Below are 27,851 nucleotides of genomic sequence, written 5' to 3' on the forward strand. Positions count from 1 at the left end.
ACAATGACCTCAACCAAGCACAGCTCAAGTCTCCCTCCTTATAACAGAGGGTTTAATTTTTCTTTAACTGTGAGATTCACATGCACCTGTTACTGAAATCCTGTGCCTGGCTCTGTGTCCTTGAGACTTGATGAAAAGACTATGAAAGATTTATTTGCTGCTGTGAAATAAGACATAAAAACCATAATATCTTACACAGTGGGTAATATAATATTTAGTTTGGTAGGTTGAAAAATAACAAAACAGTGCCACATTGAACCAGTGTTATTGAAAATATGAGGCCATGCACTTTTTAAAAAGATATTTTTAAAAAAAATCTGCACCAGATTAAATAGATTAAAAAAAATTAGATCACCTTAAATACATGGTCCAGACTGGATAAGCGGATACAGACAATGAATGAATGAATGAATGAATGAATGAATGAATGAATATATATACTTTTGTACAAGCACCACACTAATTGAGAAGAGAAATTATTTGAATTTTTATTATTAATAATATAAAGAACTATAATAATAATAATGACATTAAAAATCTTAGGTGCTCTTGCACAGTACTGTATACCTACATATACAAGCTTAGCATGGCATAACATATGTCTATAATTTGTAATCATATCCATCATATCCCTCACTCCTACATTATATGATAAGCGGGTTCCTCTAGGGTTCTTTATATAATGCGATGCTTCTAGTTAGAACCATGTGTTCATAGACTATTTCCATTCTGAAATGGCATCTTTTTGAAAATGGTTGTGTATAGCACTAAAAAGGTTCTATCATTGTTACAAAGTATGGCTTGTTACAACAGAACCATTTTTAGTGCTATATAGAACCATATAAACCACATTCTCCATGAGTCTGAAGAACCTTTTCACCAAGCAGCTGGTTCTACACAGAATTTGTGGTTCAAAGGAGAATCATTGCAAGGTACACCAGAATACCAGGGAAAACTCTCTTTTTTAAAGAGTGTAGTGCACAGCTCCTTACATTTAGTTTGTAGATGTAAGCATTACAAATACATTCTGGTTTTCCTCTTGAATTCTGCAATTGCTTTTATCTACTTATGGCCTTCAAATTGTATTCTAGCTCTTTTGCCTCTACAATCTGTTTTCCTTCTGTCCTTACCTTAGGCACCTATCCTGTCCTATCCCTCTTCCCTCTTTGCCTCTGCATAGCCTCTAATCTTTTACCCTCAGGTGAGTTGGAACAGTTACACTTGTGTGTGTATTTGTGTGTGTGCTTTTGTTTGAAGAATTGGAGGAGCTTTGCTTTGCATGTGTTTGCAAGACCATAATGTATGCCAGTTTGTCCAAACCTGCATTTTCAAATAGACTTATTGTGTCAATAAATAAATACTGCATTTATTAACTACATTTAGTTTATTTAAGTACATGCTTCAGTAATTCATGCTTTAGGGTGGGCTGAGGCCTGTTTGTTTGGAAGGCTATTGTTTCTGAGGATGTTGGGTTGGAAACACTCCAAGTTTTTTTTTTTTTTTCTTATTTCAAATGCCTCTCTATGAATATGACTGCACCTCTGGGAATGGGAATGGAATATTGCTCCTTGCCTGAGCAGGACCAGGTCTAAGGAAAATGGTTCTTTCCTGTGAGGCTGCGGGGCTTCAGTGATTCAAGTTCAGTGTTTTCACTCTCCTTCCCTTCCGTAATTGGCCCCAGCACCAAGACTCTTGGCACACCTTTTAGTGTGTGTATACACAGCTAAAGGTTCCTGTTTCTTCACTTAAACATGTGGTTCTAGGAAAAACCTTTAACGAGTATAGCACCATTCCCTTATGTCACAAACCGATCCAATACACTGCACTGGTGTTGGCACTGATACCGACCTCATTAAAAACATTAGACACTGGCCAGACATAACCATTTCACTCTAAAATGAGAAGTGTCATTCCAAAACATGAAGCATATCAAATTCACACTTCAGTCATTTTGTGGAATGGAAAGAACTGAATGCGCTCATAGATTTATCAGATTACAGGCAAACCTGTTTGTTTTAGGAAAACAAACAAGTGTTTCTTTGCAAAAGTAAATCGTCGCTGTCCAAAAAAAACATGCATTTTGGTTTTTGTGGCTTTTTAGTTTACTGCATTATTAGAACACAGCAGCTGTCCCTCAAAGTGTGTAAAAAAATGAATGAAGAAAGGATCAATAGAAATGCTCCAAAATTACATGGAGTTATATATTTTTACATTGATTCCAGCAAAAGTTAAGGTTTTTCCCTTCTCTTATAAAATTACTACTGTGGAAATACATGTTTTTCTTTGGACAGTGATGCAGTGCATCTTACATTACTGTACAAAAGTTATATTTATACAAACCAAACACACACTACTCTGACTGTTAACACCTGAAACACACTGCCCCACACAACTCCAGAGACCTTTAACTGTACGTTTCAAATTTATACATGTTGATTGTAGTAAAAGAAGCATAATTATAAGAGGTATGTTTCAGTCTGTGAATCAGAGAGCAAGCTGTGACAGCCCACCCTTTCACATTTAGCTATTCATATCATAACAGTGTGGTAATCCTATAGGATTATGAAACACAAACTAAGTGAATTAGTATCAGCAGATACTCGAATGTCAGGTATCTGTGCATCCCTGATGTTATATAATGTATACATCAATTTTTGTTAAATATATATATATATATATAAATACACATAAATGAAAACAGGTCTTTAAAAACATCCAGTGAAAGATTCTTTTGAGGACTAAATGTGGCTCTTTTATGACACTGCTCTAAAGAAGCCTCTTTCACATCTTTACTTTTAAAAGTTTATGTGCATGTGACTGTGCGCCATGCACGTGTGTTTGAAAGACCAAAAACCTCATCATAAATCAAAATTCAAACATTATTTATCCCGACTTTTTTTCCACTCAGGCATGGCAGAGGACACCTGCAATTACTGCATGTTCCAAAAGTTCCAGATGTTGAGGGACATGGTTAGAGGTTTGGGGGGTTAGGGGTTTCTCTCCAGGTCTTCTGGGGCTCCAGCCGTTTTCCTGCACACTCCTCTGGGTCTGTTCTCACACTCTAAGGCCAAACAGTCACCTCCAGTGGTGCATTACCTGTGATGATTACATTCCATACGGACCTCATATATGAATTTCGTGATTCATAATGTGGTAGTGGATGACTAACGATGACAGGCTGGTGATTTATTCTTGCTGAGGCTTTTTGCTTCTTGATGGGGTTTCTTTGGGGCTTTTGGGACTTGAACTGAATTGAATTGTTATATGGTTTTCCAGCTGGGTCACCATCAGACCTGTAATCATATGGTTATCCTCACAAGGGCCCAAATGAAATCATCTGTTTTTTAATGTGTGTGCGTGTGTGTGTGTGTTTATTTTACATACATTCTCAGGACATGAACAAACAAAGTAGGTCTAACCTACAATTTCAAAATGATCAAGATAGTGTTCTGCTCAAAGCAAATTGACGTTGGTAAGATGTGGTTTAGAGGGTTTCTGATTTAATTTTGATATAACAGATTTAATATGTCTAGTCACCGTTCAAAAAAAAATATATATGTATATGTATATATATATATATTGTTCTGTATCAGCAACAGCTCTTAATATTTTTTGAATATTTGATGATGAATAGACCAATAAAAATACTCCAGAATTATGTTAAATAAAATCTATGTTATCTTTCATTATAAGTTAAGAGTCTATAAGTTCTCCTCCTATGGAGATACTTTTTTGGAGATAAATGTTTTTAATAAAACAAATATCCCGATACGAAACAAATTGAAGACAGCATGTACTAACAATATTCAGAAGGGTTAAATGCAGAGAACAAATGAAGTGATTTTAATTCTTAGATTCTAATAGATAGGAGCAGTGGAAGAATGCAGTACTATCCTGTTTTCTGCACCTCACTCACATTTCAGCTCACCCTGAAAGTCCCATGTTGTTTGTCTGCTGGCTCCTTTTCATGGCACTAATTAAAATTCCCTCCAGAACATGTCAGCTGAAGAAAAGAAAAGACCTGGTGTTGGTTTCCACTCTAATGGATCCAGACGCTGCCACATTAGGGCCCATGAATTCCTTGGAAAGACATTTATTATTGGATGTCAACACCACATGACTTTATAATAGTGTGGAAGTGACAGTGAAAATAAGAGAAAAATGGTTTTCTGACATTGTGTTCGCTGGACCTTGGGCCAGTCTGCCTGGACACTATAAGACAGGGCTAACTGAGTATTGACATAAATAATAATAATAACAAAATGCCTGGCAGTTCTCATGGAGCTATTTGGTATACTGTACACATGTGGTAATTAATTCTGATGGCAGGATTGATCTGGAGCAGCAAAGTTCTCATAAATCTAAAGCCTCTCTCCAACCACAGGTTTGAGTGAGCCATTTTCTTTCATAAGAACACATTAGTCTATGGAACAAGGCAGTTATATATTTCTTATATTTCTCAGCACTGTAAATTCTCCTGATGTGATTAATGTCTGTGTTCACCTTTTCACTGTTTTTCTGTATTGCTGCATAATTCAGATGTAGAGTAGTAAACCAAGTCATTCTGAGTGGATCATTACTGAGAAATTATTGCCTCAGGCTTTTCTTTGGTGAAAAGCCTTTCTGAGGTGCTAGATCTCAGGAATGTTCCAATGCTTTTTTTGGGGATAAGTTTTGAATCATGTTTATGTCTATTCATTAAGTAAATGTAATGTTTTTATTAATATTTTCATTTTTATCTTTGTATTTTCTCATTTGTAAAGTACTTTGAATGACCACGGGGTGTGAAAAGTACTATATATTTCAACTTGACCTGTGTGTACCTTGTAAGATTTTATATGGTATGTTAATAATGCTCAAATATTAGCTAATCTGATAGTTCAATGTGCTTATAATGTCATAATGTTTAAAATATGCATTTTATTGTTAAACTATTATTGTTAAAATCGTAATTTAGTTTTGTTGAACAAAAAAAGTTAACAAATGCTTTAGCCATACTGTGAATTATCATATTGCTCATAATATTCTCTGGAACTGAACCTTTCAATGGTTAGGGTTAAGCTATTCTGAATTACTTTGTTTACATTTTGCACATTAATTATGCAGGAAGGCTGGAAAAACACTGGAATTCCCCTTCATATTTGATGTGTTTGTGTGTGTTTAGAGAGTAAGGAGGCTCTCTGTTGGAGAGAGCCGAATAGACTGTCAAATATTTGTTTGCCAGGAAGTCACTTTACAACACACCCACGCACTGCATCTGCAATGGTGAAATTAGCTTTTATTTATTTCTGTTTTGTAACTGATGGACACAAATGCAAAAATTATTTGATATATTAAAATTTCATTAAATGCTACTTAGTGATTACAAGCCCAGGAGAAAGAATTTTATTTTTTTTTTTGTATATTCGTAATTTATTGTTGTTCATACTTGTCCTTTTGTGCATTGTCATTGTTGGTACTAAACGTTGTTTTCATAATTACAGTATAGCAGCTATCCTTTATATCAGGTCAAACATTTTAGAAAAATTGACCAATAGTAATGCTTTCAAATTAATTTAATTCAAAGCCTTTTACAACAAAATACGCTACAATGTCTTTAAAGTTATTTTGTAATAACTCTGACAGTGACAATATCAATAAATCAGGACTGCAATACAACAATAACTAAGAGCTTAGTTAAGTTTAAACACATTTCTCTCTCTGCAGAAGTCCTCAGCAGACATGGAGCCGAAGATGTCACTGTCTGAGAGGATGAAGATCCTGCAGGAGAAAGAGGAGCAATGGAAGGCCAAAGGAAAAGGAGCTGCCAACGACTCCACACAGTTCTCTGTGGCTGGACGCATGGCCAAGAGAGGTATAAACCCTTTCAGAGTTATACTGGCTGGGTGCATTTCCTCTATAGAATATACTGTGCTGAAATGATTTCTTCATCACAAGGGTCATGCAAACCTTCTCCTCACTGTAACGAGTCTATTTTTCCACCAGGCCTCGTATCCTCCAACAGAGATGACATGCCTGTTATCCTCAGCAAGAAATCTAACCAGAGCACACCAGTCAAGCCTTTAGAAGGTAAAGTCTGTACATAGTTTAGAACAGTGTTTCTCAGTCGTGACACTGAGACCCAGATACTCTGCCCTCATTATTTTTGTGTTTCCCTGTTTAACACACTTACTCTAAAGAATTAATAACTTTAGAACTTTCTGAATTGAACTGGGTGAACTAAAGTAGGGGACACACTTAAAAGATACTCCAGGACATGATCTGAGTAACACAATCATACAAGCTTTATATAAACATTACCCTTAAATTTTATGTCAAATATATTTGTAACTGACTCTGGTGTGCATGAACAACCTTATCCGTTCTTAATTCAACATTTGAAAGCTTGTAAGAGACAGTCCACATTTTAATTGGGGCTAACAGATAGTAAAGTATATCTGAATTGTTTTTATACGTTTTACAGTTACACTTTCACAAAAAAATTCAGACAAAAAGCTGCCTGCTACAGCACATATTGTCACAGTTGCAGGGAGAACGAGGAGGCGGATTTACACACAAGGAATTATTTATTAACAAAAACTCGACCAATTCAAAACAAAGCACAAACTTAACACAGAAACATCAACATAACATAGAACTAAAGAGAAACAATCAGCAGATAGCTGTGAACTGATGTAGAGGTGTGTAAAAACATGACAAACAGACAACTACACACAAGATACCACTGAAACAAAGGGGCTGTAAATACATAGAGCACAGACTAGGAGCACCTGGGAGAGATAAGGGGAGGGCAGGACTACAAAGGAAACACTAATGATAAGGAGGGGACTAAAACGGGGCTAGGGCGTAGACAAGAGAGGAGACAGGAACAAAACAAAAACAACCATGTGCTCCTAGCACATGGCAACAAGGGTAAAACAAAGCAGGAACACATGAGACAGGGCAAACGCATATATACACAGTAATTGACAAAATATGGTTCTCATGAATGCCAAGGGTTATATAATAATATTGGTCCCACTTGTTGTAAATCAAAACCTGCCTGGTTTGATTCCTCTCTCACTAATATAACAGTATTGTTAGTATTACTTTTATTATTTTTTATACACAATAAAATACTAGAGTACAGGGAAATGAAGGAAAACAAACCATAATAAAATAGTACAGAGAAAGTACAAAAAAAAGACTGAAGGGCTTGTAGTAGGCACTTTCCCAATTTAATCTAACTTCAATTACATATACATTGGGAGTATGAAAATGAAAGTATTTCTGCGCATCTCCTGAAGACCTAATCAACCAAAGACCAAGCTTGGATCATTTTCATTAGATCATTTTAGGATTTCGACCCTTTCATTTTTGAATAATGAAACACGTTTAGTTTTGATATAGCATAAAAAAAACAAATAAAACAACAATCTCATAGATTGTAGAGAAGTATATGAAGGAACAAATCAGTGAGTGTAATGTATATTTTTGTCTCCTGATTTTGTGCAGATATTTCCACTCGACCTGATGCCGAGGGAGACAAGAGACTTGATAAGTTGGAGTCCTTTTTAGACAGATTGCACAATAAAGGTATGTATACCAATGTTTAATTATTGCAGTAGGTAGGGCTTACAGACAGAAAAGTAGGTAAGCAAGATATTGTTTGTATATATATGTATATATATCTGCCTGTAGGTGCAGGGAGCAGCAAACCCTCCACTATTGAGGTGACAGAGGAGAAAGAAAAGGAAGTGATGGCCCTGGATGATGAGGAAACATTTGGACGCTTTTATAAGTGTGTGTCCCCTACAAGCCTGAACTCTAGTCTGGTACTGGACGAGGAGGAAGACTTCAGCACAATCCAAACTGACACACCAAAGTGAGACACTGCTACAAGATTCTTCACCATGAATACATGTCTCTCAGACTTTATCTTCTTCCTGTCCTCTGCCTTTTTTCTTGCTTTTATATATATATATATATAAATCCAAAAGGGGTATTTCAAGTGATGCCATTTTTAAAATGAACCTTTCAATGGGTGATCCTTTGAGCTCACCTTTAGTTTTTCATATGCTGTCGACTCCCTGTTCTCAAAGTTTCCTCTTGGCCAAAGTATATCCAATGCGGTTTTTAAAGTTAAAACGCAATGAAAATTTTAACAGGCTTTGTAACACTGTAACACTAAGGGTTCCTTCCAGAATTTGTCTCCTTTTTCCTTTTTTAATTTTTTTTTAATTACTCATCTTTTCATTTTAGGATTTTACTTATATGTTTTCCTCAGTTTCTCTGTTGGTTCTGATTCTTTTTCAGGTTAACATCAGATGTAGCGAATCACAGGCGAGCTGTCAGGCCATCCCGCAAAACAAAGGGCTCCAAAAACCCTCTGCGTGCTCTGGCAGCACGGGAGGACCTCAAGCAGGCTTACACTGAGCAAAGACTCAACATAGCCACAGTGGAGGCCAAGAGGATACAAGTGGAACGAAGTGAGCGTTCAAATCACACTTCATTCTCTCATAAAAAGATTTTAAGTGTACTTAATAGTTTTAAAAGTAAATTAACCATTTAAATACATGTTACAGATGTAGTGTTATTCTGTAATAGGAGTCTTGCCAAATGCCTCTTACAGTATTTATATTTGAATATTTTTACCTTGAATTGAACCCTAGCATGCAAAGTTGAAAAAAGTGGGTTGTTTTCTTTCTTTGTTTATCTTCAACTGCTAATGCACCTGACTAAAGTGGTACTGGGTTATACCAGTCGGCCATTTTAAAACCTAGAACCTGGATCAAGATTTGGAAACCTCAGCCTCAATATCTGAAGACTTCAGTGCTATAAAAAGCATGGTAATAATAATAATAATAAATGTTTTTGTTTTTATTTCTTTTACTCCTCGGTTGACAGTGGCAAAGCACTCAAGGCTAGCAGACTGTGCCTTGGCAGGTTTGGCCAGTAAAGAAAACTTCAGGAAAGTGAACTTGCGCAGCATCAAGTCCACAGAGGTGGTGACAAACAACAGTGCCGTGCCCTTCCACAAGCTCATGCTCATCCAAATCAAAGGTCAGTGGTGCTGAGGCCAGGGCCAAAAAATGAGATGAAATGTTGGAAACAAATTCCTTATAGGAAAATCTGTATGTGTATATATATATATATATATATATATATATATATTCTTAATTTTGATCGATGCAGTATATTTCAAATATTAAACAATATAAAAGCCACATGACCAAACAAGAAACATGACATCACAGTCAAAAATGAACCTCTTGGCTTTGTCAATATTAATGTTTTTAAACAAAATTTAAAGTTTGAACTGACGACAGCGTCCTGTAATGAACGTCAGTCAGTGTCAATATTTCAATATACATTAAAGCATCTGTCAATGTGTTTAAAAATCATGATTATTATTGAAACTTTTAATATTGTGATATATATTGATACTGTTGCATGTGACCTGATTTTTAGTTTTTATCCCAATCTGAACAGGTCTGTCAATTCTCCTTACATATTGGCCACATTGCATATTCACATATGAAAGTGGTTGACTTGATTTGAAAACATCACACGTAGGTGGGAAAAGATGCCACTGTCTTGATTATGACGGCAGTCATGAGTGAACAGAGCTGTCTGTGTGCGAGGTGACTGCTTACATGCTGTATGTTTGTGTGTGTTTTTATTTGTGCAGGACGTCGGCATGTTCAGGTGCGTCTGGTGGAGCCGGCATCCCGCTCTCTGAACAGTGGAGATTGTTTTCTTTTGATCACTCCAAAATACTGCTTCCTGTGGTGTGGGGAGTTTGCTAATGTCATTGAGAAAGCCAAGGTACTGTCATACAACCGTAACACATGACCTTAAGGTGCTGTAGCTCATTGGTTATTCATGTACATTTTTTATCCTAAGTGTTGTATGGCTTTTTTGCAATTGACCTGTTTATAATGAACCCAGAAATGTGTTCTGTTATAGCAATGGTTCTTAGGTTTGTCAGGCTTCTTTACAAAAAGCTGGCAAAAAACCCATACACTCTTTTGGGAACTTGAAAAATTGGGTAAAAAATGTGCATTTATATCAAATCGAGCAAAACACAATGGTGCTGTTATTTTGAAAAGAATATTTGTTGTTATCCCAAATAACAGCCTTAGCCAATCACATTTTCTGTTGTATAAAAAAAATCCACATTCGCTGCATTGTTGTGTCAGCCGGATTTCATTTTCAGTGTATTTACAGCCCAGCCATGTCCCATTAAAGCAGTTTTAGGTGCAGGGTGATGCTTTGAGCCTGACACTCCATTTTATTGTTGTGTATGGTTCACTGCTATTACGGCTGGGTCAGCGCCACACATCAGAAGCTACCAGAATGGTTTAGATTATCTTCATCTAAAATGTGTGTTCCATATGTGTGTGTGTGTGTGGCAGGGCTCTGAAATGGCACAGTATGTCCAGGCTAAGAGAGACCTCGGCTGTAAGGCCGCCCAGGTGACTGTGTTGGAGGAGGGTATTAACACAGACAACCGGTTTGCCAAGGAGTTCTGGAGCCTTCTCGGAGGCCAAGATGAATACAGAGGTGTCTGAAAAACACCCACCCACCCACACACACATTATGTACAGTTTACACATGGAGCACAGATGTGGAGTTATCATACAGACTTTACACATGCAGTCATATTAGGGGTGGCACAATACACAGTAATATTATTTTTTTCAATATGACACGAGCTGTGAATACATTAAGATTTTATTTTTAAAACATTTCTGAGCCTTTTGTCAACCCATGTTAATGAGTTGCAGCCATCTGCAGAGCAGGACATAGTTCTGAGGCGTGCTGTAGTTTCCTGTGACACCTAGTGATAGTGGCACGGTGTGAAATAGGAATGCTGTGCTACTTTGACGATGCTGGAGAAGTGTTAAAAGCTGCTGTGGCAACTACGCCATGCTATTGTTGTCGTTAGCATGTTGGACGATTAGCTGGTTGTGAAATGGCTAGCGGAGAGATTAAGACTCGGCTGAAACAAGTGTTGCCAGTCGTCCCGTATTTGGACACTAAAAGATGGATTCCATTTTAACCGATTCTGGACGTGTTTTGTTCAGTAGTTTTGATGTCACGCTTTTATGGCGATGGTTTGAGACAAAAACACGCAACTCTCTTTCAGCCGGAGCTAGGGGCGGACATTCCATGGCTATTAAAAAGAAAACGTGCTTCTCATTGGTTGTCACATTTATTTAGCTAATCAGCAGCCAATGGAGTCACAGTCCCTCCTACAGGGGGTTGTTTTGCTGCTTTGTTGAAAAAAAGGAACTTAAAGCTCTGCATTTAGATAGAGTTTATGTTAGCACAATGTCCCTCGACTTTTTTTATATATTTTAGTCTTTCTTTGAAAATTTCTGGTACCAGACATTTTTTCCAAATATACTGTTGTGTTTTGTATTGGCATATACTTATACTTATATTGACATACTTTATATACTTCATCAAAAAATAAAAGGGAAATTAAAATCATGTTCTTTCTCCATGTTGTATCGAAGATGTACAATGTGCTTCAGTTTCCTCCCACAGTTCAAAAACACATGCACATCACAGGTGTGCGTGTGTGTGATTATTATTATTATTATTATTATCGTTACACTTATATAGCGCCTTTCTAGACACCCAAGGACGCTTTACAATCTACACTGCTCAGAACACTCAATTCACACACACACACTGGCGAGAAGCGGCAGCCAAACGTGCACAGCGTACTCTCAACCAGAAACGACCGTCCACCTGGAGGACTGCATCCTGATGCCTGTGATGGACTGGTGCCCCATCTAGGGTGTGCTCCTGCCTTGTGCCCAATGCTTTCTAGTAGGCTCCGGACATACTGCAACCTGTACACAGCAGCTGACTAATAGAAATGCTTCAAAATAAAATCTTTTTACACTGACATTGAAAGTTAAGGTTTTCCCTTCTCTTATACAAACTGTTTTGGAAATGTTTTTCTGTGGACAGTGACGATATTTGACCTTAAATATATTTACTTAAAGGTGACATTTGTGATTTTAATGTAGAAATTCTTGTTTCCTCACCATTTGCTGCGTTCCAGCGTGTTTCGGCTGAGTTTATGAAGCCCCAGTGTCTTTAAATACCTCAAAAAACACAGGGCCTCTGTCCGGTTTGCTAGGCTTTTTCTCTCGCTCTACTCACGGCAGAGAAAATGTATCTTTTCAGCCGATTGAGAGAACTCAAAACATTAAAAAAAAAACATGAACTGAGATGAGGACATTGCTCTATTCCTGCTCCATAGGTGGCGAATATTGACTTATGTTTGCTGTCGATGGAACTGACTCTAAATTCAGGAGAGCGCTAACTGCATTAAAGCAAACTTGTGCTATGAAAAGTGCTACAGAGTTAAACTTCATCCACGTACATTCATTTTTCCTTCATTCACATCATTCCACATTAAAAGACACTAAGCGTCTGAACGTAAACAATGAGAGAACAGTGTATCCCCACAGTGGCTGCCTTTAAGCATTGAGGTCTTTTGTGTAGGTGCTGGGGATCCAGATGAAGATGAGCACTATGAGAGTGGTATAGTGGAGTCTACTGGTATCTACAGGGTGGTGGAGGATAAGCTGGTGCCTTGTGAAGAGGCCTGGGCCTCCATTCCCAGTGTGACTCTACTCAACTCCAAAGAGGTCAGACTTTACATTATAATACTTTCAGTTCCACTGTCTCGTTGTATTTATTTTTTACTGCTGCATAATGTTGATTTATTTGACACCTAGATGTATAGTACATTGATATAAAAAAAAAAAGTCTAGACCTACGGAAACCTTGAACAGGATGAAGCGGTTTCAGAAAAAGAAATGAATGTATAAATTAAATTACTGCTAAATGAATATCATAAAAAATAAAGATCGCCAGTTTTTTTTACAATACAGATGTGGTATGTTTGTGCACTTTTAAACAGACTGTCTCCACTTGTTCCAATATTCACAATATAATGAAATAATAAAAATGTAAATAGTGACATTTTAAGACGTATACAGGACCTAAACATGTACAGCGCTATGACAGCTTTACTGATACATATCTCATATAATGTTTGTGTGTGTGTGTGTGTGTGTGTGTGTGTGTGTGTGTGTGTCAGGCACTAGTGTTTGACTTTGGCAGTGAAGTATATGTGTGGACAGGGAAGGATGTGGCGCTGTGTGACAGGAAGGTGGCCGTGCAGCTGGGCAAACAGCTCTGGGGCGGAGCTTATGATTTCAGCACCTGCAGAGTCAACCCCCTTGACCCTTTCTCAGCCAGTGACGATGTCCCTATGTGAGTCCTTTTTCCACTGGGTCTAATGTGGCTCCCTTTTGCAGTGGGTGTTTTAACAGCTGGCAACTACTTTAACACATAATTATTTTTTCTTAGACCAATTCTTGGTCTGTGTACTGAGGTAGTGAGACAAAAAGAAATCAAATGACTCCAGTGAGTTTAGTCAGTCCACATATACAAACTAATCTGTAGACAGGATTTGTATTAATAGGGAAATGTCAATATAATGATAACTAAACAATTGCTTCCATCACTGTACTAAGAGTATACTGCCCCCACCTGGTGATTTAAGTGCAGATAATTGAAGGCTGCTTTTCTCTCACATGCTTTCCTGCTCTCCTTGGGCCTCATTTATAAAATGTCCTTCAAATTCATCCTTATTTTGTAATCAGCATTTGCATACCAATGTTGACATTACTGCCTATAGGGTGCTGTGGTCCTGTCTCAGATTTTGATTTTATTTTCATCTACATAAAATTCATATTTTAGAAATCACCACTTAAAAATGTTTTTCCCGGGTCTATTTAGGATCAAATTGGTGTGTATGTACATTTTATAACTGCACCCACTGGTTTTGTCTGTGTTTGTGTATGAACAGGCAAGGTGAGGGCAGGCCGAGCTGGGCATTGTTTGGCAGGCTTTCAGAGCACAATGAGACAGCTCTGTTCCGGGAGAAATTTCTGGATTGGGCTGAACGCAAACCTCCAAAAGTAGAGTCAGAAGAGATGAAGGTGAGTGTAAACGTCACCTGTCAGTGTGGAAAAAAAAAATAAATAAATAAAAAAAAAATATATATATATATACACACACACACTGTTCAAAAACATAAAGGGAACACTAAAATAACACATCCTAGATCTCAATGAATGAAATATTCCAGTTGAAAATTCATTTGAAGTATTCATTACACAGTGGAATGCGTTGAGAACAAAATACCATAAAAATGATCAATGTAACTCAAAATTATTATCCCATGGAGGTCTGGATTTTGAATCATACTCAAAATAAAAGTGGAAAATCAAATTACAGGCTGATTCAACATCAATGGAAATTCCTCAAGACAGGTTAAAATGAGGCTCAGTTGTGTGTTTGTGGCTTCCACATGCCATATGACCTCCCTACAACGCCTGGGCACGGCTGATCCTGATGAGGCAGCGGATGTTCTCCTGAGAGATCTACTCCCAGACCTAGATTAAACCATCAGTCAACTCCTGGACTGTGGTGCAACATCGTGTTGATGGATGATGTCCCAGATGTGCTCAATTGGATTCAGGTCTGGGGAAGGGACAGGCCAGTCCATAGCATTAATGCCTTCATCATGCAGGAACTGCTGACACACTTCAATCACATGAGGCCTAGCATTGTCATGCATCAGAAGGAACCCAGGGCCCACTGCACCAGCAAATGGTCTCACAATAGGTCTGAGGATCGCACCCTGGTACCTAATGGCAGCCAGGGTACCTCTGACTAGCACATGGAGGGCTGTGTGGCCCTCCAAAGAAATGCCTCCCCACACTATCACTGACCCACTGCCAAACCAGTCATGCTGGAGGATGTTGCAGGCAGCAGAACGTTCTCCACATGGTCTCCAGACTCTTTCACATGCTCAGTGTGAACCTGCTCTCATCTGTGAAGAGCACAGGGCGCCAATGTTGAATCTGACAATCTTGGTGTTCTCTGTCAAATGCCAATCACTCTGCATGGTTTTGGGTTGTAAGCAAAAGCCCCACTTGAGGACATCGGGCCCTCATACCACCGTCATGGAGTCTGTTTCTGACAGTTTGTGCAGAAACATGGATATTAGTGGCCTGCTGGAGGTCATTTTGCAGGGCTGTGGCACTGCTCCTCCTGTTCCTACTTGCACAAACTACTGCTGGGTTATTGCCCTCTTACGGCCTCCTCCTCGTCTCCTGGTGTACTGGCCTGTCTCTTGGTGTCCTCCATTCTATGGAGACTGTGCTGACAGGCACAGCAAACCTTCTTGCCACAGCTCGCATTGATGTGCCATCCTGGATGAGTTGCACTACCTGAGAAACTTCTGTGTGTTGTAGACACTGCCTCATGCTGCCTCTAGGGGTGAGAGAATTGAAAAAAATGCAAAAGTGCACCATCACCAAGATTCTTACACCTCTCAACCATAATTTTGGACCACTCTTCTTTTGCAAACTGCTCCAGGTCTCTCATATTTCAAGGGTGCCTTCTCCCAAACAGCAATTTTAAGATCTCTCCACATGCGTTCAATGGGATTTCGATCCAGACTCATTATTGGCCACTTCAGAACTCTCCAGCGCTTTGTTACCATCAATTTCTGAGTGCTATTTGAAGTATGTTTGTATCGTCCTGTTGGAAGACCCATGATTCAAACCCAGCTTTCTGACACTGGGCCCTACATTGAAACCCAAAACCTTTGGTAATCTTCAGATTTCATGATGCCTTGCACAAACTCAAGGCACCCAGTGCCAGAGGCAGCAAAACAACCCCAAAACATCTTAGAACCTCCACCATATTTGACTATAGGTACTGTGTTCTTTCCTTTGTAGGCCTCATTCTGTTTTTGGTAAACAGTAGAATGATGTGTTTTGCCAAAAGCTCTATCTTGGTCTCATCTGTCCACAAGACATGCACAGATGATTATGGACAAAGGATTATGGCTTAGTCACATACGTTTTGGCAAACTGCATTCTAGCTTTAGCCTCCTTAAATACCTTTTCATGAACAAGTGTGTCAACAAATGAGAGCAGAGGTGTAGAGAATGAAGGATGCCCCCCCCCCACCATGTGCTCGACACATCTTATGTTTGTATGTTTTTGTTTGCAGAGTCCAGTGCACCAGCCCCAGTCTCCTACCTATGATTCTGATCTGAAACCTTGTGATGTGAGAGCCCTGCTGGATGGGGGAGGAATGCCCGTGCGGATGATCTTAGAAGGTGTGGATGTAGAGAGAGGTTACGGAATGGTCCGCTCTGAAGATGGACGGCAGGCTGAGTTAGCCACTATTGCAGTAGACGTCTGGCACATCCGAGAATTTGACGACTTTGAGATTCCAGCTGAGAGCGTAGGTCAACTGCATGAAGGAGACACCTATATCATTCGCTGGAAGTACTCCATCACTAATGTGGGTGAGTGAGGCATCAGGAGTAGTGAGTAAATTATTATTGCATCACAAGAACGTATACAATATTTCTTCTGCAATGGACCAATGTGGGACAAACGTAAATAAATACAGACTGCAATAAAGTGTAAATCATTTAAGCCCTATATTTAACTGATAAACACATTACAATTGTTGAAACTAAGAAATGTTATTGTTTTTTGTGAAAAATATATGCCCATTTTGAATATTATGCCAGGAAAGATGTTTAAAAAAATTTGTGATGCTACAAAAGAAGTAAATAAGTTGATTTGCAACAGGTCCATGGCATGAGTTTAAAAAAAGCATCTCAGAGTGGCTATGTTTTTCAGAAGTAAAGATAGTGAGGGGTTCACATTTCTGTGAAAGACTGTGCAGTCAAATAACAAAAGGTTTCTGAGCATAAAACAGCAAAGAACCTGAGGATTTCTTAATCCAGACTACATACTATTATTAAAACATCAGAAAACCTGAAGTAAACTCTATATTTAAAGGACAAGACATAAAATCAATATTGGCTGGCTTTGATGGCTTTGAGCACTCAGGTGGCACCACATTACAAAGGAGACACTATTTCGTAGTGGAAATCACTGTATGGGCTCAAAAACACTTCCCAAACTCACTGTCTGAGAACAGTTTGTTGCTGCATCTACAAATACAATTTAAAATGTACAGGTGCAAAGAAGACACCATATAGAACAGGCTCCAGAAATGCTACCACCTTCTCTGGGCCTGAGCACATGGAAAGGGTCCTGTGGTATGATGATTCAAAAATTGAAATCTGTTTTTGGAAATCATGGACACCATGTCCTCTGGGCTAAAAAAGGAGGGGGACCATCCAGCACACAGGTGGCATTAGTGTACATGGCATGGGGGACTTGCACATCTATGAACGCACTGCAAATGCTGAATGATGTATACAGGTTTGAAGCCATCCAGACTTCTTTAGTAAGACAAGGCCAATCCATTCTGCATGGATGACTACAACATTGTCCCGTCATAACAGAAAGGTGCTAAACTCGTTCTGTCCCACCGAAAACACTTTACTCTCTATGAAATGGAAAAGTACTGTAAAGGAGACGTTTAATGTTGAGCAGTTTAAGTTTTGTATCAGGTAAGAATAGGAAAAAGTTCAAACTATAGCAATTTATCTCCTCAGTGATGCTGAAAGAACATGTGATGCAACCTCATAAATATATAAACCTGTCCCAACCTTTTCATATGTTTTGCTGCATCAAATAAAAATAAGCATGGATTGTTTTTTCTTTTTCAAACAACTATTAACATAGTTTCAACCATTTTTTAAAATATTGTCTTTGCATTATATTCAAATAAACACAGGGTTTAAATGTTTTGCACATCATGACATTCTGTTTTTACTTAGTGGAGATTGCAAGATAGCAGACTGAAAGGTTCTGTTCACTCTGGCAGAAGATGTAATCAAGCTAAAGGAGGATGTCTGGGTTTCTCTGAAAGGACTCTTTAGGGTTAATGCACATATTGGTTATAGTTTAATAGAACAGGCAAACTAAAATGCGGTACAGTTTTAGAAATATCTGCATAGGGTCTGCATTAGATATAAACATTATTGTCCATCTTCATCTGTGACTGTGTGTCTGTGTGTGCAGTGTGTAAGAGACAGAAGCCAGGTGAGGTGAGTGCTTCAGGGCCAGGTAGAGAGCGTACTGCGTGTTTCTTCTGGCAGGGCCGCCACTCAAGCGTCAGTGGGCGAGGCACATCAGCTCTGATGACGGTGGAGCTAGGGAACCATAAAGGGGCACAAGTGTTGGTCCTTCAGGGCAAAGAACCCCCCTGTTTTCTACAACTATTCCAAGGAGGTCTCATCATCCACAGAGGCTGCAGGGAGGACGCAGCCAACAACACAGGTACTCAGCTGCATAACTGTAATGTAACAAAAAGAGTGATTACATCTGGATTTCCAGTCAATGGATATAATTTCTTCTTCAGTTCCTCTCCATCTTGTTGTCGGCATTGTTCAAATTTATTTTAAGTTTATTTCTTATGGTGAAATGAGACATTAATCATAGTAATCTTTAAAGAACATCATAGATTGCATTTTGTTTTCCATATTTAAAGATACAAAATAATAATTATTTTTTTCTTTTTAAATTATTGTATCCCTAACTGACATTGTATACATGATGCATGTAGTGTCTGGCATAACTGCAAATAAAGTAGACAAGGGCTGTGCAAATTGGGGCCTTTGGGACACAGTTGGTCCCTGTCAGGTTTAATTAGCCCTGCTATGAAATTATTCCGTTCCTACATTTACCAAATCTAAATTGAATACATTAACATTTTAATAATAATAAAAGATATTTTTCATAAAATCTTTTTTATATATATACACAAATATATAAATAAATTAAGACCCGCCACAAACATTGCCTTTTGGTGCATTGCAAAACATTAGACCTTAAAATATTTCTTTGTGAAAAATGCTCCATTTTACCCTCTAGCCAGGATCAAGTGCCCCTATAGTTTTGGTTGCATTTAATATTTTATGAACAAAAAACGTCTTTAAAAAAAAAAAAAGTGTAGTCATTATGGTGTTTATGTACAGACCAATAGACAGTCCTGTATGTTGTTATAGAAATAGATACAATGCCCGTACAATTTTTCTAAGGAATGTACACTTACCTTTAAACAGTTGAAAAACAGAGAAAAACATAGTTGTACTTTTTCATAAAACTTGTTCATAAAGCATTGCAATAACAATGTGTAAGGACAGTAATATAATATGTATGTGTGTGTAAGATGGCTGGCGTCTGTTCTGCATACGTGGGGAGGCAGCAGTAGAAGGCTCTCTGTTGGAGGTGGAGTGCTGCAGTGCGAGTTTGCGCTCTCGTGGTTGTGTGCTGTTGCTTTGTGCGTGTGAGAGGCAGCTGTACCTGTGGCACGGCTGCAAATCTCACCCTGCTGCTCGAGAGGTGGCCAAGAAGACTGTGGAGCGCCTCACTCAGACGTGAGTCATCTGCTCATAATGTCACATCAACAAAAACTAATATGGGTGAATCAAACTAGCATTAAAGTATCAGGCATCACTTCAAATCAAGTTTAGTCAAGTCATCTTTGTTGTTCTTCAATAAACAGCATTCTTCAGGCCTAAGGGGCAACAAAGAGCAGTTCATTTCACAGGTGTGTAGATATACATCAAATACATACAATGATAACAGCTTCATGGATGAACACATTTCTGAAATCAAGTCTAAAAGGAGGCTGTTTGTTGTTCTTCTGGAAAGGTTTTATAACAAATGTTCATTTTCATTTATCCATGAGAACATTAGTGAGGTCAGGTACTGATGCTGATTGAAAAGTTCTGGATTAAACATGCCACCAATGCATTCTAAATGTATCAGATAAAGCTCCATCATTCCAGGGAACCAGGGAATGCAGGTCAATGGCTCCAGCCTTCATACCCCCTTTAGCCTACACTTGGCATTGGAGATGGTGACATCAAGCTGCTGTGTAGCTCCTGGGTGCCTAGTATTCGTGCATGCATTTCTGTAGAGGTGTAAACTATGTGCACAACTCATTGTCTGTGTCCCCAGTGCATTCAACTGATAAATGAATTCACTCATTAAAGGTGTGTTTTGGGCATATGTTGCATGCATGAATATTTGAGTAAGGACTAGTGTAATCAATTATCATGATTTGGTTATTAATAACCTTTATCTTTTATATTCAAATATTATAACTCATTAGAAGTTTATAAAATTAGGTCACGTTAGCTGCTTTAATTAATAGTGTCAAAGAGTTCAAATATTTAATCACAACAACAACCTGATTAATCATGATTAATCGCAAGTACAGAAAAATGCTAGCATTGCCTTGTTTTTTTTTTTTTTTGTAAGGGAGATAATGAAAATAAATGTTTAGGGTGTTATTGACTTTTCTCTATTCTTTTACTATATTCTAAAATTTCAGAGTAGTTTAATATCTTAATTTGTTGAGTTAAACGTTTCAGGGAGAGAGACAACATCAAACTTAAATTGAGAAACTTGCAGAACACGGCTCACCATCTCAATCTCCACATTCCTGCTTCAAAAACTTCATAAGAGATAAATGTGTGGATTAAGCAAGGCACTAGGAGAGAATAAAAAAAATTGTTTCAAACTTTTTGCGGCAGCTGTTTGTCCATGTGTATGTGCAGTTAGTCGAGATTTAATACATATTTCAGCACAAAAATAATGTACCTTCTGAACTCAACAGCAGCAAGGCTGTGTTTACATCGGCCAAAAACCACTAATACGTCACTATAGGCTCCGAAGTTGTGGCCTATTTTGGCAAAATGATTAAATGTGCTAAAGTTTCAAGATTTCTCATGAGTTAACATGTTAATTTTTTTTGCATTTTATATATTTACAATAAATTAAAAAGAATAAGGGTGATCTCCCTCAAGACCTGTGCCACTTTTCAAATGCAAAGCATTCAAGATTTTTCTTTTATGAAGATTTCACAGCTTTCTCAGTCATGTTAGTTTTCATGTTTTTGATTCCAAGTATCTGAAGAGTACTTCATTTACTGAAGTGTTTCATTTACTTATTGCCTGTCCACATGTTGAGTTATGGATGATGCCGTTTGTGTGTTCCAGATGTCCTCCAGAATTGGGTTTGAACAGCAACAGCAGTCTGAAGGTGCAGGAGATAGAGGAAGGCTCAGAGCCTCAGGAGTTCTGGGATGTGCTTGGCCAGCAAGACAGGAAAACATACGACTGCATGCTACAAGGTACAGCTATAACAACAGTGCCATATTCTCAGAGGGAAGAAAAGGAAAAGCCTTTAAAATAGGTTTTAAGTCCAGGACTAAATAAAAACATCAGTAACGCTGATCTGCCCTTCAGCTATTATGCTGTTAGCAAGATTACTGATGTTAATAGTCATTGTTGGATTCATTTACCAGCTTACTTACTATGAGTTTCATAATATTTACCAACTATGTATTTGATTATAATTATTTTAATACTTAATAGTAACTAAATAATGTCTCTTTTTTATCCAGACAATTGTCAGTGGGGAATGAATTAAAATCTGCATAAAACACAATACATTTAGACAATGTAGCCTGAAATTAAAGGAACACTTTTTCCTCTATAATTTTGTGTGTGCGTTTGGTAGATCCTGGGAAGTACAACTTCACACCTCGTCTATTTCGGCTGAGTGCCAGTGCTGGGAGCTTCAAGGGAGAGGAGCAGCTGAGCCCTTGTAGAGTTCCAAACTCTGTTTTAGCCATGCCCTTCCTGCAGGAGAACCTGTACTCCGCCCCTCAACCAGGTACAATTCATATATCCCACAGTCTATACATTTCCAATAAACTTAGCAGTGCTTACAGTGATAGACAGCAATCCCAAATAACGCTAGTTACGGATGTAACTGTGGTTATGTGAGTAGTGGATGACCGCCAGGGCGGTACTTAGAGTGGATGTTCCTCGCGCATGCGCGCTCTAAACCGAAAATGTATACCAAATTAGTCAAACATGACCTTGCCTGTGATGTCACCGAAGCTATATTTACCTGTGACTCGCAGCAAACTGCCTCAGGAACCCGGACCGCCTTGCTCACGCCGAGTGACCAGGAACCCTGGCGGTCATCCACTACTCACGTAACCACAGTTACATCCGTAACTAGCGTTATGTTTCTTATCTCCTGACTGCCAGGGCTGTACTTAGAGTGGATGACTTATGCCCACGCCGTCACGAGGAGTGCCTCTGTTCTCCATCCGTGATCAGGGACAGTACAGACTGTGCGAGATTGGAAGATGCTGCCACATTAACATTGTAAAAACGGGTAAAAGTACATGGTGATGACCAAGTGGCTGCAGCACAAATGTCTAGAAGGGGGACCCCTCTCAAAGCGGCCCACGAGGTAGACACTCCCCTAACAATGGCCTGTTGCTAGGTCTGAAAGCGATCGATGAGCAGCTTTATAGGCTAGTTCAATAACCTCCACCAACCAGTGAGATAGACGCTGCTTAGAGAGTCGACAACCACGTTTAGCATCAGAAAAGCAGACGAACAACTGGTCTGTCTTACGTATGGATGCGGTCGCCAGCACATACTGCTTCAGTGCCCGGACAGGGCACAAGAGAACACACAAGCTGCCAGACTGATGGACTGATTGACATATTCAGGATTAAGCACCTTAGGAAGAAAGGCCGGATTTGGTTTTAACTCCACTGATGCCTCATCCAATCCCCACCTGAGACACTCAGAACTAACAGAGAGTGCATGCAGTTCACCAATGGGCTTTGCAGTGGCCACAGCCAGCAAGAACACAGTCTTCAGAGACAACCACTTGAGACCAGCCCCATCCAGAGGTTCAAATGAGTCACCCCGTAGGAACTCGAGTACTAAAGGCGAATCCCAAGGGGGAGGACGAATCCTACAAGGTCTGAGTCTCCTTGCACCCTTTAGGAAGGCCACAATTAACTTGTGCGAGCCTAGGAACACGCCCCCACTCGAGGTCAGACGGCTCGAGAGCAGCCACATAGACCTTCAGCGTCGAGGGAGATCTTCCTTGCATCCAATAGCATTTGTAGGAAGGAAAGCACAGAACCCACTGAGCACGAGAGTGGATCTTCCTGCTGCTCTGTGCACCAGCGCACAAAAGCTTGCCACTGTCCGTTGTACACTGTTTGGGTAGAGGTTGCTCTGGCATTAAGAATAGTGCGTTTCACTCCTAAAGAACATGAAGCAAGGTCCTGGTTGGACCCAAAGGCCATAGCCATAGCCGAAGAAACTCCGGCTGTGGATGCCACACCTGTCCTCCCAACTGGGAGAGAAGATCTTTCCATGCTGGGAGTTCCCAAGGGACGCCCCTGAGTAATGACATCATTAGTGGAAACCATGGTTATCTGGGCCAGCGTGGTGCCACCAGAAGGACTATGTGGCTTTCTTCTCGTATTCTGACCAGGAGTGAATGAAGGAGGGGAAGAGGAGGGAACGCGTATAGCAATACCCTTGGCCAGTTGTGAGCCAGGGCATCTTTACCCAACGGACTGTCCTGGTCGTGTTCCGAGAACCACAGACTGCAATGAGTGGTGTCTGAGGAGGCAAAAAGATCTACCTTTGCCTGACCGAACCGTTTCCATATTTTCCCAATGATTTTGGGAATGATTTCTGGATGGAGTCTCCAGTGGTTGGGACTCAGAGAGAGTCTGAAAAGCATATCTGCTGTCTGATTGGATGTTCCCGCCAATTGCACCGCCTGCAGGGATAGGAACCTCTTGTGGGCCCACATCCACAATTCTTCTGCCAGGTCCAAGAGAGGTTTGGACCTGGTTCCGCCATAATGATCTATGTGGTAGACAGTCGTTAGGTTGTCTGAACGCACTAGCACATGCCTGCCATTCAGATATGGAAGAAAGAACTCCAGTCCTAGCTTTACCGCACGTAACTCTCGGACATTGATATGTTCCTGGGCATGGTCCACCGACCAAGTGCCCTGAACCCATCTGTGCCTCCAAACCGCACCCCAACCGGCTGCTGAGGCATCCGTTGTCAGGACTTCTCTGCGTGTGGGTAAGCAGCCCATGCTCACTCCCGACAGGAGAACCCTCAGAGAACACCAAGGCCTCAGTGCTACTAGACACACTTTTGTGATATGGACCTGTGTTGTACAGAGTCCAGTCTGAGGGATATTACCCATACCTGGAAGCGCCTTAAATAAAGTTTGCCCAGAGCAACAACTTGAGCTGCAGCAGTGAGGAGACCCATGAGTCGGAGAAGAACCAGATACAGTACTCTCTTTCCTAGTTTCAGAGAGCCGATCAGAGTCACAATAGCTTGAACACGTACTTTGGGCAGTGAGGCCATCATTGTACAGGAATCCAGAACCATCCCGATGAACTGGATATGCTGACCTGGAAGGAGGATGCTCTTCTGCCAATTTATAGACAGACCTAGGGCCTGAGCATGGTCCAGCAGTCTCTGAGTGTCTTGAAGTGCTCATTCCCTGGAGGTGGTGCAAACCAGCCAATCGTCCAGGTAAGGAAGAATCTTTAGACCTTGGCCGAGAAGTGGTTCCAAGGCCGCGAGCATGCATTTTGAAAATGTTCTTGGGGCTAGAGACAGCCTGAAAGGCAAGACTTTGAATTGGTACACGTTTCCCTGAAATGCAAAGCGGAGAAAACGTCTGTGTTCTGGAAAGACTGGGATATGAAAATACGCGTCCTGGAGGTCCACCAACGTAAACAACTCCCCTTTTGTGACACTTTGGAGTACAGCAGCACTGTGGAGCATTCAAAAGGGGAGAACCTTCAGATGTGAATTTAGGCGATGAAGGTCTAAAATTGGACGAAACCCTCCGTCCTTTTTTGGAACAACAAAATAGGCAGAGTAAAATCCCTCTGGATGAACACGAAGGTTTACAACCTCTATTGCGCCTCTCATGAGGAGGGAACGAACTTCCTTCAAGAGAATCGAGGCATGAACAATATCAAGAAAAATAATCTCCTTCGGAGAGGAGCTGAGTGGAGGCCGATGATGACTGTAGCCCAGTGACATGGTTCGCAAGACCCTGTGACATGCTTCTTCCAATAGTCCATATGATGAGCCTTCTGCAGTTCCACAATCAGCCGAGACCGATCAGCGGCGATCAAGGGTGGCAGCTCCCTTGAAGTGGGTGCGCTGTGCCCCTGGTCTAGCTCCCTGGGGAGGAAGATTTGTGCGGTGCGATTTCTCCTGGACCTTAAATCGTCGTTTGAAGTCAGTGCTACGCATGGCTGGGGACGGTGTCGGACGACTGGGAGCTTTGACTTGGCGAAAGTGGTGAAAACCCCTCTGAGCCGCCAATTTGGAGGCTTCTGAGAGGGCAGAACGGCGGTCCAGAACTTCTTTTACTGCTGGCCAGGGACTAGAGGCAATGACCTAATTGTTGCCCTGCAAGTGTCAGAGAGTGAAGACTGCACCAACCACACTTGCCGTCGCCCGTGGAGCAGGGCCCCAACAGCCTCCCATGCTCCCAAGCCAGGTAGCCAACTGACTGAAGTGCTGCATTCAGCAGTTCGTCCATTGATCCATTATTCTCAAGGCCTCGAATTGAAGCACGTAAAGCTAACAACAGAAGGGAAAGATAATTCACAATCTTTGCCATTCTGGTCGCAGTATCGTGTGCTTTGGAGAGGATCTCATCCGAGCGTCTACACTCTGAACTGGGGCAGCGTGGGTTTGGTCGAAGGGCCACATCTGGAGACACCACCTTAGAAGCAATGGAAGAATCAACTGCTGGCATGCGATCAAGACCAAGTGTAGCCGCATTTGTCATGGACGCCAGTGCTAACTCCGCTGCGCTTGCTCTATTTCTCTGGCTACTAGAATTAAAGCCAGCTGCAAATTCAGCTGCAAAATCTTCCCCAGCAGAAACTGAGAACGCATCCATCGGTGCTGCATGCATAAAGAACCTGCTGGTCTTTGGGGCCACTGAAGATGGAGCGGCCAGTCCCAGCTTAGCCAACGCTAGCGTCAGAGAACCTTGAATTTGAGTTGCTGGTGTTGCGGTGGCAGAAGGGGCACTGGCCCCTGAATTTACAGAGTGTGAGGTAAGAGGAGACCCCAGAGCAGCTGGGGTGGCAAGCGGAGAGCCGCTCACCTGTGGGAGGTCTTCAGAAAAATCCAAGTTTGAAGCTAAAGTTGAAAGGACATCATCAATACATCCTGATAAGTTCCCCGAGTCCATGGGGCGGTCTGACCTGGAACATGTACTGTTCCCAGCACCAATCTTATCACTTATCTCCACAAACAACGATTTCAACTGCGCTAAATCCTCAGAGAATGAGTCCATGCGGTCTGACAATGCCAGGGATCGTTTCTTCCTTTTCTGAGACCTATCCGGTGCATCTGAAGGTCGCTTGACAGCCTTCTTTTCAGTGCACTGTGGCCCTGGCAGCATAGCCTCACTTCCTGCTCTTAGCATAGCAAGTCGCTCGCGACGTCGGTCGAGTGGAATAATAGCACAATTCATACATGGGTTAATCATGGCCTCCCGAAGGTGCTCCAGCCCAAGACAAGAGGGGCACAAATCATGCCCATCATCCTCTTCTAGCGTGGAGAGGCACTGTGTACAACAGCTTTGAGAAAACATCTTGAAAGTGTGGTACTGAGAGGAAACCCCGATGGGTCCGCAATACAGTCACACGCCTGCCGGAGTAAAAATAATACGGACTTCATTCGCGCAAACACACGAGTGTTACTGCGAATTAATCGTCAGCACACCGAGTAAGAACTCTAAGTATGCTTAGTACATGCGTGCTCAGGATTATTGGAACGTGACACTGAGTGAAAACTCCAAGTGAGATAAAAACACCGCAAACTCCACTTACACCTTAGTTAGTACCGGGAAGTAAGTAAAAGTTAGTAAAAAACTCCAAGTGAGCTCAATATATTCACCCGCACTCGTCGCGTTTACTGGGGCGCGACTTACAATGTACACCGAGCAAAGGCTCCAAGTGAGTTCAACCTACACCGCGACAATACATTGTCTTGAGTAAAAACTCCAATCCAGCTCAACATATATGTGCACTCGGTGCAATTGCCGGAGTGTGAAGTATGCAAGCTAAACACTGAGTAACTCCGAGTGCGCTGCACACATACACAGAACAGGAGATAAAACCGAACCAAGTGAGCGAAAAAAATACTCACGTGAAATATCTTGTTGCCGGTGAGAAAAGAGTGTATATGAGCTGAACACCGAGTAAAAACCCCAACGTCTGCGAAAGATGGATTGTAACAGCTCGAGGAGGACAGTGAAAACAGACTGTAGCTCCGACGAAGTGTCACCGAGCTGATATCGGTCCGAGGCGAGAAGAGAAAGAGGCAGTTTGCTGTGAGTCACAGGTAAATATAGCTTCGGTGACATCACAGGCAAGGTTATGTTTGACTAATTTCGTATACATTTTCGGTCTAGAGCGCGCACGCGCGAGGAACATCCACTCTAAGTACCGCCCTGGCGGTCAGGAGATACGAAACATAACACGTGTGCACAAGCTTTGGAATTTCTCTGCTAAAACATCACATTTCCATGTACTGTACGTTTGTTTTGGAGATGAGGAATTATATGTGCATTACTGTACATATCACTGAGTTTCAGTCTTAGAAACTAAATAAATAAAGTTACATTGAGATCTGGGTTCTAAGAAAGCCAGAGTGTTTTTGCTTAATTTGTATATTTTATTCTTTTATGTCCTGTAGGTTAAACATGGACATTTTAAGTACTGTTTATTGTATGGTGACAGTTTTGGCTGCATTCTAGGTTTCAAATTGTTTTTCAGAGTCCCAATGTCATTATAAATTTATATATTTTTTCTATTTTTAGACACCAATTTTTGAAAACATTTTTTTATGGTTTTCACTGGCCTTCAGGCATCGGTTTTAAAGTGTTACCAATTAACCAATTAATGTTTTTGTGGAATTATACAACTTT

General features: G+C 40.5%; 1 protein-coding gene and 1 long non-coding RNA gene across 4 annotated transcripts in view; one reads left to right on the forward strand and one right to left on the reverse strand.

Annotated features, from left to right (window-relative positions):
* The window catches only part of svild (supervillin d), a 93,859-nt gene that overhangs the window by 61,761 nt on the left and 4,247 nt on the right, over window positions 1-27,851 (forward strand). For both annotated transcript variants that reach the window (XM_066662936.1, XM_066662937.1), the window contains exons 9-24: window positions 5,707-5,854; window positions 5,986-6,069; window positions 7,495-7,575; window positions 7,681-7,864; window positions 8,296-8,468; window positions 8,887-9,042; window positions 9,671-9,807; window positions 10,398-10,545; window positions 12,508-12,653; window positions 13,109-13,284; window positions 13,883-14,015; window positions 16,102-16,402; window positions 18,042-18,299; window positions 19,192-19,399; window positions 21,029-21,162; window positions 21,552-21,707. In XM_066662936.1, the coding sequence (XP_066519033.1) occupies window positions 5,707-5,854; window positions 5,986-6,069; window positions 7,495-7,575; window positions 7,681-7,864; window positions 8,296-8,468; window positions 8,887-9,042; window positions 9,671-9,807; window positions 10,398-10,545; window positions 12,508-12,653; window positions 13,109-13,284; window positions 13,883-14,015; window positions 16,102-16,402; window positions 18,042-18,299; window positions 19,192-19,399; window positions 21,029-21,162; window positions 21,552-21,707 (2,623 nt within the window). The remainder of the gene's footprint in view (window positions 1-5,706; window positions 5,855-5,985; window positions 6,070-7,494; window positions 7,576-7,680; window positions 7,865-8,295; window positions 8,469-8,886; window positions 9,043-9,670; window positions 9,808-10,397; window positions 10,546-12,507; window positions 12,654-13,108; window positions 13,285-13,882; window positions 14,016-16,101; window positions 16,403-18,041; window positions 18,300-19,191; window positions 19,400-21,028; window positions 21,163-21,551; window positions 21,708-27,851) is intronic.
* LOC136690883 (uncharacterized) lies at window positions 17,029-27,242 on the reverse strand. 2 transcript variants are annotated; one of them, XR_010801800.1, is made up of 4 exons: window positions 27,071-27,242; window positions 20,454-20,520; window positions 19,350-19,539; window positions 17,029-18,315 (listed from the first exon to the last, which is right to left on the reverse strand). It is a non-coding gene; the product is annotated as an uncharacterized lncRNA (long non-coding RNA). The 2 variants fall into 2 exon arrangements; XR_010801799.1 differs by lacking the exon at window positions 17,029-18,315 and having other exon boundaries at window positions 19,188-19,539.

This window comes from Hoplias malabaricus, chromosome 3 (assembly GCF_029633855.1).
Source record: "Hoplias malabaricus isolate fHopMal1 chromosome 3, fHopMal1.hap1, whole genome shotgun sequence".
Lineage (NCBI taxonomy): Eukaryota > Metazoa > Chordata > Actinopteri > Characiformes > Erythrinidae > Hoplias > Hoplias malabaricus.